Source organism: Anabrus simplex, chromosome 7 (genome assembly GCF_040414725.1).
Source record: "Anabrus simplex isolate iqAnaSimp1 chromosome 7, ASM4041472v1, whole genome shotgun sequence".
Classification (NCBI taxonomy): domain Eukaryota; kingdom Metazoa; phylum Arthropoda; class Insecta; order Orthoptera; family Tettigoniidae; genus Anabrus; species Anabrus simplex.
The window spans coordinates 136958444-136980073 of NC_090271.1; the positions used below are offsets into that span (position 1 = coordinate 136958444).

Genomic DNA, 21630 nt, shown 5'->3' on the forward strand with positions numbered 1-21630 from the left:
GGAAGGAATCGGCTGTGGTTTATGAATAGGAACTGTCCCGACATTTGCTTGGGACTGCAAAAGGGAAAAAAACAAACAAACAAACAAAATTCTCAGGACAGCTGACGTTGGGGTTCGAACCCACTCGTCTGCTGAGTGCAGAGCTTGGCTCCATAGACGTAGCATGTTAATATGTGTCGCTGCTCCGCTCGGTGATACTATTACTGAAATATGGGTATACAATTATTGATCCAAGAACTGGTATTATCAAAATCATTTACATTTGGGGAAAACATAATTTATTTCAGGAAGGGGTGACAATTCCGCAGGAGATTCATCATTACTACTTTGTCTCGCACTTTCTTGTAGTTCAATATCGCCACTTAGACATTCTCCATCTTCAGTATCAAAATATAGCTCTCCAGAATCACTATTTATGAGGAAACATTCAATTTCTTCGTCAACAAGAGATGAATGTAAACTTCAAAACGGTGAACAGAATCTTAACGAAAACAACGAGCAAAAAAACATCTTATACGAGCATATCAATAAATACTTGGAATGGTTAGACAGGAAACAGACAAGATGGACAAGAGATATATTCAAACACGACATCGCAGAAGCTCAGCCTAATCTTCCTCCTCCCTCACTTGATATATTAGATGACGACAGAACTCTACTTCCCTTCTCTCCAGAGTATTGCACGAACTGTCAGAATGTGTCACATCGATACTACACTAGATCGCACTCAAAGACAGCGCAGAATAAACATCTTTTCCAAATAAGAACGAGAGGCAAGATGTCCTGATCAGGTTACCGCCATTTTATAACAAAGGAGTCACCAAAGAACTTTTACCAAACAGTCAACACAGCAATTTTTTTCATTATAATCTAAGAGTATTACTTGTGCTTATTATCCTAATGTTTTTGTCATCTTAGTTTTTTCTTTATACAGCTGAAGATGACCACTAAGTGTTCGAAACATGTTCTGTAAGTGTTAATATATATTCAATTTTGCCTGAGGCAAAAAATAAAGTATCGATTAGGTGGTTCTTTATATTAACTTGATTATACTCATCAATATGGTCATGAAATGGACGACTTGTAACAGAATGATGCATGCGAGAATAGCTCGGAGACTGAAGGCAGTGACAATGAATGGGGTAAGAATGCCAATTGTCTTGTTTCAATATCCTAATGCAAATTTTATGATTTTTTTTTCTTCTGGAATACGATCTTTTGCACACAAATTCCAGCATATATCGTGCACTGAAAATGTTCACACTTATTTTTTGTCCAAAACGTGCGAGTTATATGTGAGCTATTATGGTACTCTCCTTCTTCATTAATGATCCCTGTTAAATCCTGGCTGAAACCTATTTCTGCCTTAAAGTACTTATGCATAACGTTCCATTTTTCCCTAAAATTCACATGACTTTTTTTTTTTTTGCAAGTTGCTTTACGTCGCACCGACACAGATAGGTTTTATGGTGACGATGGGACAGGGAAGGGCTAGGAGTGGGAAGGAAGCGGCCGTGGCCTTAATTAAGGTACAGCCCCAGCATTTGCCTGGTGTGAAAATGGGAAACCACGGAAAACCATTTTCAGGGCTGCCGACTGTGGGGTTCGAACCCACGATCTCCCGCATACTGGATACTGGCCGCACTTAAGCGACTGCAGCTATAAAGCTCGGTATTCACATGACTGGCAATTATGTTTGCTAAATTCAATTTCCTCTTATTACTTCCACAACCATTTCTAACTATATTTCTTTATAACCTGCATCTCCTTCTCAATCTCTTTATTTCTCTGTTATAATATAGTGTGTCACAGAGTATCTAATTCTCTAAACATTAATGTCAACTCTGAAATTTTTTTATGTCAACTCTGAAAAATTTCAAACAAGTCATAGAATTCCTGAACAAAAGCCCTTTCCTTATACTTAGTCCTTATGAAATCATCTTACTGCAATGGTTTAAGGACCACTAGTGTATTGAATAATTCTAGCCATCTGAGCACAAGGAAAGCCAGAACTCAGAATACAGAACACTAAGGCCCGGTTTCATCAACACATGTTAGTGCTTAACAAGGTGTTAAATCATTTTAACATACGATTTAAGAAAATTTGCGTTTCATCAACAAATGTTAACATTAACAAATGTTAAACTGCGTATTAAAGTTAACATCAGCCATTTCCAATGTTAAATGGCTAACATTAGCATTTAGCAACCTGTTCCAAAATGGCTGCTGTGAATCTGGCTTTCGAGGCTGAATTGCTCTATTTAGATCTTTTACAAAACAATCCTGATTGAAGAAGAGTTCAGCGACGTAATGACTTTAAAAATTTGACGGATCCGAAATTTCTTCATAGATACAGGTTATCGAAAACAGTGTTGCTAAGGTTGTTGACGAAATTCAAGTGAGGTTAGAATATCCTACGAAGAGAAACTTACCTCTTTCTCCAATGTTGCAGGTACTGATAATATTACGAGTTTTTGCTACTGGTTATTTTCACATAATGGCCGGAAACAATGCTGGAATTTCTAAAGCCACTGTTAATAGAGTTGTTTGTCGAGTGTCTGCAGCAATAGCATCCATGAGAAGGAGGTGTATAACATTCCTTTTAGTAGAAGAGCGTCAGCAAATTATCCGCGACTTCTATGAAATAAGCCGTTTTTCTGGTGTTTGTTCTACGTGCAATAGATTGCACACATGTAAGAATCCAATCACCTGGAGGCAATTGGGCCGAAATATATCGTAATCGAAAGGGACATTTCTCTGTTAATGTTAATGTTCAGGTGATTAGTGAGCCTAACCTCCAAATCAGGGATATACTTGCTAGGTGGTCTGGTTCTGCACACGACAATACAATATTTAATAACTCCCATATTGGAGCACAGTTTGAAGTGGGACAATTGACGAAGTGATCTTGTTAGGTGACAGCGGATACCCACTAAAAAAATGTATCTGTTTACCCCATTGAAACCCTACTAACAAACAACTCTACTAACAGTGGCTTTAGAAATTCCAGCATTGTCTCCGACCATTATGTGAAAATAACCAGTAGCAAAAAATCGTAATATTATCAGTACCTGCAACATTGGAGAAAGAGGTTAAGTTTCTCTTCGTAGGATATTCTAACCTCACTCAAATTTCATCAACAATCTTAGCAACGACTATTTTCGATAACCTGTATCTATGAAGAAATTCCGCATCCGTCAAATTTTTAAAAGTCATTACATCGCTGAACTCTTCTTCGATCAGGATTGTTTTGTAAAAGATCTAAATAGAGCAATTCCGCATCGAAAGCGAGATTCACAGCAGCCATTTTGGAACAGTTTGCTAAATGCTAATGTTAGCCATTTAACATTGGAAATGGCTGATATTAACTTTAATACACAGTTTAACATTTGTTAATGTTAACAGTTGTTGATGAAACGCAAATTTTCTTAAATTGTATGTTAAAATGATTTAACACCTTGTTAAGTACTAACATGTGTTGATGAAACCAGGCCTAAGAGCTAGGATTGGGAAGTAGTGGCTGTGGCCTTACCAGCCCAGCATTTGTCTGATGTGAAAATGGGAATTATGGACCTCCCCCCAGTGGACATCGAACCCATCATCTCTCAAATGCAAACTTACAGCTATATGAATTGCACCACTTAGCCACCTCACTTGGGGATTGCCTTTTTTCTATTACAAGTTTGAATCTAGTCAATGTGAACAAGGAGGGAAAGGGAGTCAACAGACTAACAACAAACACTCTTGATCATGATTTGTGTTATCATTTGGGAAACAGTTTTTAACATTCAGAGATAATTATGAAGTTGAGCTTTCAATGCTTATTGGCCTCCTAGCTTAATTACTTATGCTATAAAAGAGAAAAATACATACCACGGGTCGTCACACATTCTGATAGGTGTCACATCCTTATTAGAGAGAGGTAGGAATCCCATAAAATCACGCAGCTGAAGAAGAGCATCAACATCATTGTGAAAGGCATTATGTGCAACGCCAGATATCGTGGTATGAGTTTTAGCTCCACCCAATTCTTCCTGGCTCACATCTTCATTTGTTACAGACTGAAAAACAGAACATCTGTTTAAATTCTTAATTCTGAGAAGTTGAACAAGTTTGGAAGGCTACACAACTCTAATCTGATCTATTTTTTTGGAGGGGAAACATGTGGGTGTACTGATATCTATCTATCTATCTATCTATCTATCTATCTATCTATCTATCTATCTATCTATCTATCTATCTATCTATCTATCTATCTATCTATCTATAAGGCTAAAAACCAATCTCTAACTGAAAATACTTTACATGATTATACAGAAGCTGAAAATTCAGAATTTATCTCTCATTCACTTTTACTCTCTATTATTATTATTATTACTACTACTATTATTATTACTATGGAGATGGTCGCCAGATTGGGATTAATGGTTATCAATGTTGGTAATGTGACAACCTTTCGGAGACCAGGGTGTCAGGGAACTATACCAGATGTAACCTTTGCTTCTGAAGACATTGCGTCTAGGATAACTGAATGGCGAGTAATTGAAGAATATACTGGAAGCGATCATCAGTATATCACTTTTCGTGTACTTCAAGAGACTCCGCATCTAAGGATTACCACGCGCAAGCCAGAAAGATGGAACATAGCCACTATGGATAGAGAAAAATTTCATGAAGTAATACAGAATGGAATGGACTGTATTTCGGATACATGTCACAGAGGCAAAAGAATCATAATTGCTAATAAATGCGTGGAACACACCATGAGACTCCTTCAGCAAGCATGTGACGCATCAATGACAAGAATCAAACAATGGAAAGGCAAGCGTCCAGCATATTGGGGGAATGAAGAAATTGCTGAGCTGAGGAAACAATGCCTGCGACTCAGACAAAGGACACAAAGAGCACGACATAACGATGAAGCTCTCTCAGTAGAGTATAAGACTATGAAGAAAAGACTGTAAAATACAATTAAAAAGAGTAAAGCCGACAAGTGGTGGAAAATGTCTAAGGAAGTGGATGAAAATCCATTGGGATTAGGGTATAAAATTGTTATGAAGAAATTCGGGATGTTACTAAGCCCTATCATGGATCCACGCACCATGGAAGAAATAGTACACACACTATTCCCTGATCATGCAGAGAGGATTGATGTTGAGGCCAAGAAAGAACTAAATAATGTACCACCTTTTACAACTGAAGAATTGATAACAGCAATTAATTCCTTTAGAAATAAGAAAGCCCCTGGACCAGATGGTATTCCAGCAGAAGTACTGAAGGTGGCAGTCAAATTATGTCCTCAACTGCTCTTGAGAATGTATAATCATTGTTTGGAAGCGGGAATTTTCAGCTTTCGTTGGAAGATAGCTAGATTGGTTCTGATCAGTAAAGGGAAAACTGGGGGTTACAGACCTCTATGTATGCTGGACACCGCCGGAAAAGGTTAGAGAAGCTACTACAACCGAGAATACTAGCAGCAGTCCAATTAGCTGGCGACCTATCTGACCAACAACATGGATTTCGCAGAGGTCACTCAACGCTAGATGCTGTGAAGAAAGTGATGAAGACAGCAGAACGAGCTCAAATGGGTAATCATTACTCTAGAAAGCTGACGCTTCTTGTGACTCTAGATGTTAAAAATGCTTTCAACTCGGCAAGATGGAGTGATATTTTGGAAGCTCTACAAGAAACTTTCAAGCTACCAGAATATCTCATGTATATATTGCGACACTATTTGAAAGACCGTTCATTGTTATACGACACGGAAGATGGTCAGAGAAGAAAACGGCTCACAGCTAGGGCAGCACAAGGATCAATTCTTGGACCACACCTTTGGAATATCATGTATGATGGTTTGTTACGGCTGGAGATGCCAGAAGATGTAAAACTTGTGGGTTATGCTGATGATGTGGCTGCAGTGATAGTAACCCATAACCTAGAGCTGGCTCAATTTAAATTGAATCAGATGATGCGACAGGTCAAAGAATGGATGATAAATCACAAGTTAGAACTCGCAGATTATAAAACAGAAATTGTCCTCCTGACGAAGAAAAGGATTAATACTGTTGTACCGATGCAGATCGGGCAGATAGCCATCGAAACAACTAGGAGCACAAAATATCTTGGTGTAACGCTTGATACTAAGCTTACATATTGGGACCACATCCAACGCGTAACAGATAAGGCAGCGAAAACCACGACTGCACTGAACAGACTCATGGGAAATATCAAGGGGCCGAGATCTAGTAAAAGGTAGCTTCTCATGTCGACTGTTCAATCGATACTGCTATACGGTTTGGAAATTTGGGCTGAATCGTTAAAAATTGTGAAATATCGGACAAGAATTGTGGCTGTACAACGGAGAGCAGCTTTACGAATTGCTTGCGCATATCGCACAGTATCAGAACCTGCGATTCTAGTAGTAGCAGCAGTAGCTCCTATTGACTTGCTGGCCTTCGAAAGACAAGAAATTTGGCTCACACAAGAAGAGCTAGGAAGGAAAAGGGAAAAGGCTTTGGCTCTTAGTGGCAGAATGCAACGATGGCAAACAAGATGGGAAGATAACTCTAGAGGGAAATGGACGAAAAGACTGATACCTTCTCTGGGCGTATGGGTTGGCTGAAATCATGGTGAAGTGAACTACTATCTCACACAGTTCTTGACAGGTCATGGATACTTCCGAAAATTTCTTCATAGGCTAGGGCTAGCAACCAGTCCGGTGTGCATATACTGCAGTGATATCGATGACGTATTACATACTTTCTTTGTGTGTGTTCATTGGCTGCCACAAAGAAGATGCTTAGAAGTTATGCAGGGAGAATTGACGCCAGGAGGGATCATGTCAGTAATGCTACAAAGTCAAGAATCTTGGGACCAGGTGGCAGTCTACGTAGAAAATATTCTGCGTCAGAAGAAGAAGGACCTGGATGATTACGACAGTAAAGCAGAAGAAGGAAGATGAAGCACAAGATGCATTACGCACGACATCCGTCCTGAAGTAATGCGAGAGCGGTTTCAGGGGCGGAGATAAACGTCGTGGGAAAAGGGAGTGTGGTTTTTAGTGGGTAAGAATCTCCATACACTTGTTGAGTGCGGACCCTCACAAGCATCTTATGAAAGATTTTCCACACTCCCTTGCAAAAAAAAAATTATTATTATTATTATTATTATTATTATTATTATTATTATTATTATTATTCTATCGATTTTGGCCAGCTGTGGACCACGTAAATAACTCCTCATGATTTAAACTTTCTTTGGCGCCAGTACTCCTTCATCCTCCTGCTTGCTGCTTCTTTTCTTTCAGCCGTCCATTGTTGTTTCTTCTTGGTCGCTGTTTCTGGCTCTAGGAAACCCTTAAATGTGTGTAACTTGTTTCTGAAGGTGGTTCTATTGTGGATGTCTTGATGTGTGATGTTCATTTCTTGCAAAGCCTTCTTCGTGTTAACAAACCATTTTTCATAAGAGCTGCCTTTCCTATTGGGCTTATTGAAGTGGTTAAAGATTTTCTTGGCAAGTCTGTTATCAGGCATTCTTGAAATATGTCCAAAAAATTTAACTCTTCGCTTTCGAATGACATCTGAAATCCTACTGCATGTTTTATATATTTCTTTGTTACTGCGTAATCGATATGTGTCCGTACATTTCTTTGGACCGAGGATTTTTCTTAGAATCTTTCTTTCCTTCTTCTCGATTTCTTCAATGTCTTTCCTGGTTGTTAATCCCAGGCATTCTGAAGCATATAAGCACTCTGGTTGAATTACTGCCCGATAGTGGCGTAGTTTTGTCCTAATAGAGATCGCTTTCTTGTTATATGTGTTTTTTGTAAGGTGGAATGCAAGCTCCATTTTTCTGGCTCTCTCGCGGTTTGCTTCTTTATCAAGCCCATTAGGTTGTATAATCTCACCAAGGTATTTGAATTTAACAACTTTATCTATCTTATCATTGTTTATTGTTACTATGTATCTTGGGGCTTCTTTAATGTTGGTCATGAAATGTGTCTTTTCAAATGATATCTGCAGGCCAGTTTTCATTGCTACCTCTTTTAAAGTGTTAACTTGTATTATCGCCGATTCAATATTTTCTGATAACAGTACAAGATCGTCAGCAAATGCTAAGCAGTTGATAGTGATGTTCTCTTTCTTGTATCCTATCCTTATTTGGTCTTTAATGCCTTTTTCTGCGAGTTCTTTTTCCCATTCTTTGATGACTTTATCCAGGACACAATTGAACAGCAGTGGGGATAGGCAATCTCCTTGCCTTACACCTGTCTTGATTTCAAAGGGTTCAGATATCTCTCCCATAAACTTAACCTTTGAGTATGTGTTTGTTAAGGTCTCCTTTATTAGTTGTAATGTCTTGTTATCTGTACCCATTTCTCTAAGGATGTTAAACAATGTGCTCCTATCAACTGAATCATATGCTTTTCGAAAGTCAACAAAAACTGCTACATACTTCTTGCCCCTGGCAACTCTGTCCTTCAGTATTGTCTTAAGGTTCCAAATTTGTTCCACACATGATCGTCCCTTCCGAAAGCCTCCCTGGTATTCGCCGATTTTGTGTTCAACTTCTTGTTCTAATCTTGATAGCAATGCCATAGATAGTATCTTGTATGTCTCTTGAAGGAGTGAGATGCCTCTGTAATTGCTGACATCTCTTCTGTCCCCTTTCTTGTGTAGTGGGTGTATTAAGGCTAATTTCCAATCATCAGGAATCTTACAAGTGTTCCAGATTTCTTGCATTAACTGGCATAGGTTCTTGATCATTTGGGGGCTCACATGCTTCCATAGTTCACTCGTTATTGGGTCTTCACCAGCTGCTTTGTTGTTCTTAAGCTTCTTGATTAGATTTGTGATTTCTGTTTCATCTGGCGGTGTGGAGTCTGGGTTCTGTTGAGTATGTTCTGTGGCGAGCTTCTCCTCTGGAACTGGGCAGTTAAGTAGCTGTTTAAAGTATTCTGCTAACAGTTGGCAATTTTCTTCATTGTTTGTTGCGATGGTGCCATCCTCTTTCTTGAAACACAAGCTCGGTGGTTGGTATTTAGAAAGACTCCTCTTAAATGTCTTGTAAAAGTCCCTCGTGTTATTCTTTTGGAAGTTTTGTTCTATTGCAGCTAGTTGTTCTTTCTCAAATTTTCTTTTTTCTCCTCTTATGATTTTTGCTGTTGATTTTCTTTGTTCTTTGAAGCTGTTGTAATCTTCCTCTTTCTTTGATGAGTACCACTTCTTCCATCTTTGTAGTCTGAGTGATATTGCCTGTTCACATCTTTCATTCCACCATGGATGTTTTCGTGTTTTCTTGAGTAATGCTGTTTCTTTGGCTGCTCCTATCATGGTCTGCTGCATTTGCTTCCATTCAGTTGTTTCAATGTTCGTCAGTTCTTGGTACTTGTTGCTGTTCTGTTTCAGCTTTTGAGTGTCGAATCTTAGTACTCTGTTGTTTGTTCGTTTCTTCTTGCTGCTGGGAATTAACTTTATCTTGATGATTGTTAAATAGTGATCTGTTTCTATGTTGGCTCCTTTCTTAACTTTAACATTCATGATTTCTTTTTGACTTCTATGGGAGATTGCAACGTGATCAATTTGATATTCTCCTAATAGTTTGTTTGGTGATGCCCACGTCGTTTGTTTCCTAGGAAGCTTCTTGAAATGAGTGGACATCAGTTTCAAATTAAAGTTCCTACAGAACTCTATAAGTCTTTGCCCATTTCTGTTGGTTCTTCTATGAGCTGGGAAATCCCCCACTATTCTCTTGTAGACTTTTTCTCGTCCTACCTGTGCGTTGAAATCTCCAAGTAGTATTTTCACATGATTATCAGGAATTTCTGATGTCACCAATTCTAATTCTTCCCAAAAATCATCTACCTTTTGTGGGTTAGTTCGATTGTCGTCATTAATTGGCGCATGAGCATTAATGAGGGTGTATATTTTCTTTGCACACTTAATGGTTAGTAGTGAGAGCCTTCCATTTGGAGACTGGAAGTCTATAACCGAATTTAGAATCTTTTTATTGATTACAAATGCTGTTCCTAAGTGTGGCATATTCTTCATGATCCTTATGCCAACCTTGCCTTTCAGGATTCTATAGTTGCTTGATTCCATCGCGATGTCATCCATGAATCTTGTTTCTTGAAGTGCCATGATCAGAATATTTTGCTGGTCCATTACGTCTGTAAGTTGTTTAAGTTTTCCTGTTTTTAGGAGTGAATTTATGTTCAGCGTGCCAAAAAAGTGTTTCCGTTTAGGTTTTAATTTTGTTGTATTCAGTCTGGATGTGTCTGATGGCAATGGGTTTCCTAGATGCTCCGACTCATCTATGTATGGTGGTTTGGGCTCTCCAGAATCCGATGGCCCAAATGCACTGCTTGTAGCAGTGGTGGATTTCCTCTTGAGGCTGCCACCTGGAGTAGTTTCCGTAAGAAATGTTTCCATCATGCGAGTTAATGGGAGTTGTTGGGGGAGCCGACCGGGGTCAGCTCATGATACCGCTAAAGTTGTAAGCCTTAGGGTTGCTCCTTTCCAGCAGATGTATCTGGATTGTAGCTCAACTGTCGGGGATAGATTATTCTTCACCTTCAACACCATTGAGGTTATTGAGGGTATTCTATTTCTGTGAAAGCTGTTGATCGCCTTCTTCGTCTGTAACCCAGACAGGGGCCCTTATTATTATTATTATTATTATTATTATTATTATTATTATTATTATTATTATTATTATTATTATTATTATTATTATTATTATTTTAAAGGGTTTTGGAGAGGTGAGTTTCTCTTGGTCTTTTCTTTTTTCTGTCTGTTACTATGCTCAATTTTATCAGTTACAATCTTTGGAGTGTGTGGCTAGATGAAGTGTGGTTTTCCATTCAGTGGCTCCTTGCCTTCACAGGAGCTGCTCAAGGACTGAATACTACCATTAATGTGCATGCATTATCTTGGAATAAACACATGCCATAAGAGTTCCAAAATATGAGCAGAATAGCAGATTGTGATGTTGGAACATATCCAAAATATAAACGCAAAGGGGTGAAAATGAAAGTCTACAGCCTGTTTCCAGGCATTCAACCAGGTGAATGATGACCGATGAAAGATGATGGGGAAAATTGGAGAACCTGGAGAAAATCCTCTCCCACCTTCACTTTGTTCAGCATAAATCTCACATGGAGTGACCAGAATATGAACCACAGAACCCAGCAGTGAGAGGCCGGCGTGCTGCTGCCTGAGCCACGCAGGCTCAACTCAAAGGGTTAATCTTCAAAAAATAAAATGTCTTAATGTAATAAGATGTATGTACTATACATCAAGTAGGGATCAATATGAAATCTCACAGTTTTCAATATTTCTACTGGAATTGGGCTGAATACTGCTCATTAACGTGGACAACGTATCTCTTGTTCTCTAAGGGGATGCACTGTCCGGCTCCATGGCTAAATGGTTAGCGTGCTGGCCTTTGGTTACAGGAGTCCTGGGTTCGATTCCCGGCAGGGTCGGTAATTTTAATCACCGTGGGGGCTGGGTGTATGTGTCGTCTTCATAATCATTTCATCCTCATTATGATGCGCACGTCGCTTACGGACGTCAAATCAAAAGACCTGCACCTGGCAAGCCGAAGCTGTTCTCTGACACTCCTGGCACTAAAAGCCATACACTTTCATTCATTCAGTGGATGCATTACTGGTAATGTCAGAATAAGAAATTCTAGATTAGACATACTAAAATACATGCTCCAAAGGAACACCAAACCAAAATAACATAAAGTATTATAGAAATTGTCAACATTTTAAATATCACTACAAAGAAAAACTACTTCACCTTTGATAAAAAACACAATATCCAATTTGAAGGATTCCTCATGGACTCACCTATTTCAAGCATACTATATACCATTTATCCTTGCACCTGTCTCTTGGCACAGACTAGAGCAACACAGGACTTCAACTGAAGTCTCAGTCTCATTTTTGACAGTGACAGTATGGAAGTTGTCGAGGTGTGGGTAAGGTTGAGTAATGACATGTGGTGCATGACTACTGCTTCTGAGAGTTGTGAAAGGTGTTAATCACAGGGTCAGTAGTGCTAACAAAGGAGCACAGAGAGGAAAGCAAAGGCAAACTACCTCACTCAAAATGTCCTGTAAACTTCATTACGGCGTTGCTATCAGATTTTGTGGTTTTCCAATAACTGCATTATCTTTGGTAGTGCTATTTGAGGCTGAAGATTTAACAGACAGACAGACAGACAGACAGACAGACAGACAGACAGACAGACAGACAGACAGACAGACAGACAGACAGACAGACAGACAGACAGACAGACAGACAGACAGACAGACAGACAGACAGACAGACAGACAGACAGACAGACAGACAGACAGACAGACAGACAGACAGACCATTAGATATTTGGTAGTAGCTAATTATTACAACAACATACTCATCAACAGCCTATACAAAATGAAGAATAAAAAATAGAACACAGTTAAAAACCAGAATGAGGAGACATATGTAACTATTCAATACACACAAGCATAACAAACATTGGAACACAACCTTTAACAGAATTCAACCCTCAAACAACATCTGGAACTTAAATGAATTATAAACTCAAATGAAGTTTTGTCCCAAATTTTGCAATGGACAAACTGGTTAAAAATTTAAAAAGAGATACACAGATCACATAAGAACACCTGAATGAAACAATGATCTGCATTAGCGAATGGTTGCCAAGATGACACTGAAATGACTCCAAGTGTGATAATTACCATAAATATATGAATACTACACGCATATTTGTTTGAAGTTGGCACCAAAATATGTAGGAACATGCATTATTCTTGATAAGGCTGTTACTGTCCTTGTAATCCCAAATCTTGTTATATGTCAGAGTTGAGCATGGCCTCAGTTATCTACTTAGAAGAAAGGTGTGAATCATGTGTTATGTATGATTGCAAGTGTAAGAAGTTCTCGTTACCGCTCGCAAAAGGCTATTAGAGAAGAGCTTTATGTTACTGAAGATGCAGCGAGAAGAATGTACAATATCAGTGAAAGTTGCATTTGCGACTGGTTATAAAGCAAACTTAACAACCAAATAACAATCACTGGGTGTTTCAGAGGGGGAAAAAAAAAAAGCATTCAGACATCAAAAACAGGCTGCATGATTATGTGTATGAAAAGAGGAAATGAAGGGTCAGGGGAAAAAACAGGCAAGTCAACTTCCTTCAAAAGTCACAAAAATTAAATTTGAATTTTAAAACTTTACTAGATAAACAAATAAAAAGTTACAATATAATATGCTATGCATAACTGAAGTTTGAAATAGTAGTTGAGGCTTTCACGACCGGCGTTATGTCTGTATTTTCCGGGCTTGTAGACCATGGTCCAGGAGGATATGATGGTCCCGACGTTTCACTGAAAACTGCGTTCGGCATTTTCAAGGGTTGCATGAAATAAATTTCATGGTTAAAAGCCTGTACTGACAGTGCTAAAATATATTTGAGAGAAATTCAACTTTTTTGATATTTTAAAATATGTATTTACCTATTAAAATACAAATGGATTATAATTGAACATGTTTTCTCCCTTCTTTCTGGATATCTTCAGCCACTTATTGGATAAAAATCATTCCAAAAAAACAAAAACATACATCAAGTTTAATAGTAAAATAAAAGAAGACTGGAATGGAATACAAAATTACTGAAAAGGAGTGGTGGAAGGAGAGGCAACAGTGGAGAAGTACCATCAACACTCCGACCTGGCAGGAGCTAGACAACAGGAAATGAAAATAATGATGATGAAGAACATATAACAAACTGCCAGACAATTTGCATCTGAAAAGTCCAGAATATGACATCTGTCTGCATTTCTAGTTCCTTAGCTGAGATGATCATGACACTGATCTCCATCATTAGTGCTATCACCACACATAAGAGCAACAGATCTTCATTGTACATTCCTATGGAGTCCTGAAATTCATTCCAGAAGATACTTCGTCATAGCTAGTCTGTGGAATGTACTGTAGGCAGAGAAGATTTGGAGATGGCGAGTTGGACTATTGATGACCGCCAATATCAATATCAATTGATCAGAGTAGCAGTGGAAGGCTATGAAGGTCTTTACTCAAAATAATGGTTGCTGGTTAACCCATGGTAAATGAGCTTGTATCCCTTTTCTGTCTCTTCCATTGGGTTTCTTGGGTACAACTGATGTTTACACGATGGTATTTCAGGATATCAGCCAGTTCTCTCGTGTGTCCAGTCAAAGAACCAATATTTAAGGTGGCAATTCTCATTGATTTTGTTTGGACTTGCTTCTTTAACCAACTATGAACCTGGGTCGGTAGCCCTCTATCATTCCTCATGTTGGTTGGACAAGACACTCACGAATCACTTCTGGGCGATGCCCTAGCATTGTTCGATAATACTGAATGTGTAATTTGATCCATAAGTAGCAACGTGCTAACTGAGCAGCCAGTTGCCCCAGCCTGCAGTAGGGTATTTCAGAGGTACGGCCAGCAAGAAATGAGGCCACTCTCCAACTCGAGAACAAACAACTTTTAAACCCGCTCCACTGCAGGGCAGAATGTAATGCTGAATGAGATTCCATTAGCATTTCATCCATCGGGGAGGCTGATTACCTAGATGTTAGGCCCCTTCCCATACAGGCTTATATTCCATAGGCCATTGGCCACTATAGGAAGTCCGGTTATATGATGTAGATGTTGATTCTCACAGGGAACCTGAAATATTTGTCCGGAATGAGTAAATTTATAATACCAATATAAATGGTCCGTTATTGGACATTATAAATTTCCCAGCCAACTAATTTCTGGTTGCCAGCGTTTCGCCCCAGACAGCCAAGTCAGGCTCATCACGTTCCCTATGGGAATCAACATCCATATCACCTGATGGCCAGGCAGGCATCAATTTTTGGTAATGAGACAAAGTCTCTCATAGTGCACTGCCACTGCCGGTGGCTTCAAATAGCCTACGCAGTGGCCTCCACGGTATGCACTAGCCATGTATCTTGGTGGGTGTGCTATTTACCAACTGATGAGCCCAACTTAGCACACTGGGGCGAAACGCTGGCAACCAGGAACGAGTTGGCTGGAAAATTTATAATGTCCAATAACGGACCATTTATATTGGTATTATAAATTTACTCATTTGGGACAAATATTTCAGGTTCCCTATGGGAATCAATATCTATATCATCTGATGGCCAGGCAGGCATCAATTTTTGGTAATGCAACAAAGTCTCTCATAGTGCACTCGCACTGCCGGTGGTTCCAAATAACCTAGGCAGGGGCCTCCACGGTATGCACTAGCCATGCGTCTTGGTGGGTGTGCATTTTACCAACTGATGAGCCCGACTTAGCACACTGGGGCGAAACTCTGGCAACCGGGAATGAGTAGGCTGGAAAATTTATAATGTCCAATAACGGACCGTTTTTATTGGTATTATAAATTTATTCATTCGGGACAAACATTTCAGGTTCCCTATGGGAATCAACATCTACATCATCTGATGGCCAGGCAGGCATCAATTTTTGGTAATGGGACAAAGTCTCTCATAGTGCATTGGCACTGCCTGTGGCTCCAAGTAGCCTACGCATTGGCCTCCACGGTATGCACTGGCCATGCGTCTAGGTGGGTGTGCCACTTACCAACTGATAGCCTGACTTAGCACACTGGGGCAAAACGCTGGCAACCAGGAATGAGTTGGCTGGAAAATTTATAATCTCCAATGACGGACCATTTATATTGGTATTACAAGTCAGGTTATGCCGCCTAACACTTGGTATTAGCAATTTTTATAGCTGGTTGCGAACCCAGCAAACCCTCCTCCTTTTTCATTCCGGAACTGGGACTGGACAATAAATTATTCTGATTAGCCACACTGGAAAGTAGAAGAATGAATGAGTAAGTGTTGATAATTGTTGACAGGCAGCAAAATTAGAGTTTAGCAAATGCAAAGAATTCTACCAATATTTCTCGTAACTTCCAAGCTGATCGCATTGTAGGCTGCAGCGTTCTTGCATCAAATGTCAAAATCTTATGGAGTAGATGGTATGGCAGATTCTTATTTTAATTAGCTGTTCTTTTAATCTCAACGTTTGTAAATGCATCATACCATTCAAATATTATACATTAGCACTAAGACAACAATACTTTTAATTATGTGGTATAAAAATTGATTATCCTCCAGTGGTAAATAACCTGAAAAACACATATATATTGGTAACATATGACTTACAACCACAGAATTAAAAAATCCAAATATGATAAAAACTGTCTCTAGTTAATTTGATAAAATTCAACACTACTGTTCTACAAACATGTACAGGAAATGAATATATCATTCTATCTTGATAGAACTAATGGAATTTGTAAATAAAATAAAAATTGGCACTCACCTTCACTACATCTGGACCAGTAATGAACAAGTATGAAGTGTCTTGAACCATAAAGGTAAAATCTGTTATTGCTGGAGAGTATACTGCTCCTCCTGCACATGGCCCCATTATGAGAGAGATCTATTTCATATAAAAAGAATATAGTCAGAATCTATAAAAAGAATATGGAATAACAATATGAATGATCAAACCATGCTAAAGAAACACACACATATAAAATACCAAAAATTATTGAACCTTGCAACATCAGTGAGAAAGAAGAGATCAGAGTGAACTGACAGTGCTGACTAACCATCTCCATGGAGAGAACTTGTCAAGGATGAGTGCTGTGTTGCAGTTTTTATAACTGCTGTGTTTTAGATTAATTTGGTTTACCTCTTCATCCACAGTTTTGAGTATGCTCGAATTATTCATGGTCAAAAACAGATATTGTCACAAGATGGATCAAAAATTTGCCAGAGAGTGAGCATGTACAATAATGATTCCAAGTGTAGTGTATCAAAGAGTCAAACATAGTGAGCTACCCTTCCTCACAGCACATGCAAAGTCTCCATTACTTGCTGTGCCACTATACAAATCGGTTAGCTGTGACGAATGGCATATTTCTGCTAATAATTAAAGAAAATAAAGGAAAGAATTAGTAGATAAGAGAGAAGGGCTTGTAAAAATTGCTTTTAAAAAATTCCTAGTTTCAGGCAGCTAAAACGGAATAAAAATGTAATGTTTTCTCCGCAACCTGGTGGGGAGGGGCAACTACATCCCCTCGTCCTCCCATAATCACCACCACTGTCTGTAGGATTGAAAGTCTTGTTGAGGCAAAGAGGTTGCAGACTACCAACTAAGCAATACATATGTGTGTGTGTGCTTTTTTCCTCAAGGCCACCATCTCCAATGGAACAATGGAAGATGTGATGGTTTGCTGATCGGTTTGTCAAGATATGATCCATCTTGTTGCAAATTTTTCTGCATCGAAGCAATGTATTGAAGGACCATTTTTCAAAATAAAATGTAGATGTGAAAATTTTGGAATTTGTAAATGATTTCACTGATTATCAGTGTTAGATTCACATTCAGCCATAGATACGCCCATAGTTATAATTTTGAATGATTTCAGGAGTTCTTTCATGGAAGTGGGAATGTGTTGAGAATTTTCTTTACAGATGCGAAAATCATTAACCAGTGATACGTGCGTACTTTCACTTCATTTAAAATTAATTAAAATAATTAATATTGTACCGGGAGGTACACCTCCACGCCGCTAATTCAAACTTTGCGCCAGTTGAAACTCCCCTTCTGGAGGAAGTCTGAACTTTATTTAAGGTGTTAATTTTCAAGTTTCTCAGAAGATGTCACTACTTGGAAATTTTGAAGTTTCTGAACCGGGTCGTTTTCGACGTATTTTTGTTTTGCTTGTAGTAAGAAGTGTGAACTTTCTCTTCTAGAGGACACTACTGAAGAACTACAATAGTGCACCCTAGTGCAAGGTGAAAGAACTGTTTTTTGGAGAAATTTTCATGTCAAAAGTTTGTTTCTTGTTAAATTTCTTTCTGGTATTGTTTAAGTTGGCTGTATTCCCCTTTCTTTCCCCTTGTTTTGAATTTAGCCAATCCCGAATTTCCTTAATTAATTTAAGACCAATAAGGGGTTTCTTCTTCAAATTGGATATGCTGCTTAACCCTAACCAATAAATGATTGTGGGCGGGTGTTTTCTTTCCTGAAACGCCTCGAACTTTCCGCGAGAGTATATAAACTGCTGATTTTAGGGTCTCTGCGCCACTTCTCTACCATCTTTCAGTGTGTAAAGTACATAGCAGGGGGCGGGAAGCGCCTCTTTCTTCGGACAGCAGTTCAACAACCAGGTAATGGCCGTATAATAACTTCTTTTCTTGCTAGCTCAGCAGTTTAACTCTCGGGGCGGGTCCGAAGCTTTTCCACCATGTAACTTTTCCCTAAAATGTAAAGACTTTTAGTATCTATTCTCTTTTAAGCTACATATTGGGATAGAGAGTGCTTAACCCTCTCGAGCTCCCACTCATATTGTTTTGAGGTGAACTTACTTTTTCACAACCTATTCTTCTTTAACGTAATGTAAATTGTTTTTTTTCTAAAGTCACCTCTTTAGTATGGGATTAGCCCTTGCATTTGTGGCCTAGAGCCAGATTAGGTTTTAAAACGAAGTGTATTAGGAGTGCAGATCGCCTCCTCTCAAATGGTTATTTTAGAGGTCATGTAATTAACCTTTTTCTCACTTAATAGACCTCAGTAGGTTGGGTATTTTACCCCTGTGTATATGTCCTTAGAGGACAGCTTGAAGGTGGAATTTGGTGTGGCCTTTGACAGGCTTAAATTTTGAGAGCAAGTTGCTCTTTCTTGAAAATTTTGTTTTCTGTGCGCCTCAAGGAGGCCTTACTGTGTAATTTGGAGCAAGTGCTCCTGGGCATGAATGGGGTTTTCTGCCCCTCTGTTGAAAACTGTTTTGGGGTAAAGTTGGGCTAATTGCCCAAGAATTGTGAGTTAGGGGCTCGAAGCCCAAATCTTGTGAATACTGTACTTGTAATTTGTTACCTTGCTACTCTGTACCTGCCATTCGTGTTTTTTCTGAATTTTGGAAAGAAAATATAACCTTGTTAAATTTTAAATTAACTTTAATTTCGTAGCTTGAGACCTGTTCACCCCCGCACCTTCTTTCACCTCTACCTACCACAAAAATACGGTAACAAATATATTTAGTATTTGACTGTCACTATTTGCACACGTTACTGGCAATTCACTGTTCTTGAAGACTGATGAAATTTTCCTTTGTTTCTGAGATATACTGAAATTCCGTAGTTTACACAGGCCTAGACGTACTCAAACTAACAGAAGAACTTGCCACTAATGGTTGCACAGACCTCCAACCAAGTTTGGGTGGACTCAGTTGATCAGCTATGCCCCTCCCTGTCACATGTTTTGTGTTGTAAGATTAGCTTTAGCTTGAGCTAGAGCTGCCAGCAGCAGCAACCTTTCTAAATATTTTAATGTTAAAATACCCTACAAGCCATGTATGCTTTCAGTGTATGGCTCCACAAATTTAAATTCTGTAAAGTTATACAAATTTTACATATCTACTGAGTGGAAAATAAGCATTCCTGGTTGGAATGGGTAATTTAAAATCAAAGGGTGTGTGTATATGTGAGAGGGAGAGATAGAGAGAGAAACCCCCCTCCCGTAATTGCATACTGCTGCTTCCTTGATGTACTCCAACAAAGTAACATGTTTACCATAAAAGCTATAGTGAAACTGTTACTTTTTGTAGTAAAATCAACATCTTTGTGATTTTTATCACTCAGAAAGAATACTGAGTACATGCTGCCAATCACTTTCCTTGTGAAGGAATCATATCTTCCAATAATTAACAGTATTACACATTTTCCTAAGTGTTCTATTTTTCTATTTTCGAAGAAAGACACCCATATCTCAGGTAGCAAAAGTAATTGAAATGGTATGAGAAAAAAGATAGAGAAGAAAGATAGAGAAGAAAGGTGGAAGGACAATTTATTACAAGAAGAGGCTTTTGAAATGGAAGATCAACACTAGACCCCATCTTCAGTATAAGGGGATAAACATTGGGAATATGGAAGAGATATGATGACATTCCTTGATGTAGGAAATGCTTATGATTGTGTACACAGAGCAAAGGTATAGAAAGTAATGCAACAGAAAGGATTTGGAAAACAAATGATGGAATATGTACAAGCAATATACAAGAATTTTTGCAGAAGTTCCCAGACACATGTTGGAAGGACAGAGGGTTTTGGAATGGAAATGTGGTATCTTGTGATGGAGACAAAGGTAAAATATGGGGACAGGGAGCTGAAGGCTGTTTGCAAATTATATTGTCGTGTAGGTACCAACAGAGAGTAAGTATAAGGGCAACTGGACATGTTGAGTGAGATTACTGAAAATTATGGATAAAAAACAGCATGGAAAAGAGTAAGACAATGGTGTTAACGAGTGGAGAAAGGGAAGGGAATTATAAAAATTAAGAGACAAAACCATGAAATTGTGGAGAGCTTCAAGTATTTTGGAAGTGAAGTAATGCAGGATGCAGGGCTGGACATAGAGATAAGTGAAAGGATTCAACAGGAAAATGTATTCTATCAGAGCATGAGAAAGCTGGTGTGGAGGAAGTAAGTACCATAGAAGTGTAAAGAGGTTATGAATAAGATGTACTACTGCCCAGTACTGACATATGCAGCAGAAACCTCGAAACAGACAAAAAGTCAGGAGAATAAAATCCAGGCCAGTGAAATGAAATTTCTAAGAAGTATGATAGGAAAGAAAAAAAGAAGAGAGTAGAAATGAGAACATCAGGAAGGAAATTGGAAAGGAAATGCTTTATGGCAGAATGGAGTAGGATGGATGGTTTGGACATGTTAAAGAGAATGGAATAAGGAAGGATGGCAAAGCAGAGATAGAAACCCAGACAGGAGGAGGGAGGGCAAGAGGGAGAACCACACTAAGGTGGTTGAAAACAATCAAGAATTATGTTCCCTCCTCCAATCAGAAGAAACCTGGATTGGAACACAATTAAGGAGGAACAATGATACTCAGATAGAGGAAAAATGGAAAGGTGCCATAAACATCCCAACCCGACGGGAGCTAGAGGAGGGCAATGGATGATGATGATGATGATGATGATGATGATGATGATGATGATGATGATTTACCCAGTTCTATCCTGTACAATAAATTCTCCTCCTAGAAATACACATAGTATCAGCCAAGAACATCTATCACCTCTCTGACAATACTGCCAGGACTTGAATGACAAAATTTGTTGAAAACATTATGCACACTATTTTTTGCTGCTCCATAGTGGTTATCTTCCTGCAATTCACATGAGGATCAGGAAATTAGAAACTAACATACATAGTGAAGACTGTTAAATTAATAAGGTTACTCCAACCAATGAAACTTGACAGTGTTCATGCTAAAGCTTTAACTTCCTTGTAAGGAACAAGCATCTAGTTCAATAAAGAAATAGCAGCTCACTGCAGCTCCGTAAATTTCTATGCTGGTTTATTGCTGCTTTTTCAATTCATTTTTGTATCTATTTGCAACCCAATATTACATTTTTTCTCATTCAATACTGAAACAAAAGTTATCTTTAACAATGAATAAAAGCAAGTAAATGTTACACATTTTTCTGACTCTAAAAGTAACATCTTTTTAGAACTGCTAGACT

General features: G+C 38.7%; 1 protein-coding gene across 1 annotated transcript in view; it reads right to left on the reverse strand.

Annotated features, from left to right (window-relative positions):
- Window positions 1-21630, reverse strand: part of LOC136877360 (propionyl-CoA carboxylase beta chain, mitochondrial) — a 200226-nt gene that overhangs the window by 74260 nt on the left and 104336 nt on the right. The window contains exons 5-6 of the mRNA XM_067151334.2: window positions 16404-16523; window positions 3874-4061 (exon numbers count right to left, since the gene is read on the reverse strand). Of these exons, the coding sequence (XP_067007435.2) occupies window positions 3874-4061; window positions 16404-16523 (308 nt within the window). The remainder of the gene's footprint in view (window positions 1-3873; window positions 4062-16403; window positions 16524-21630) is intronic.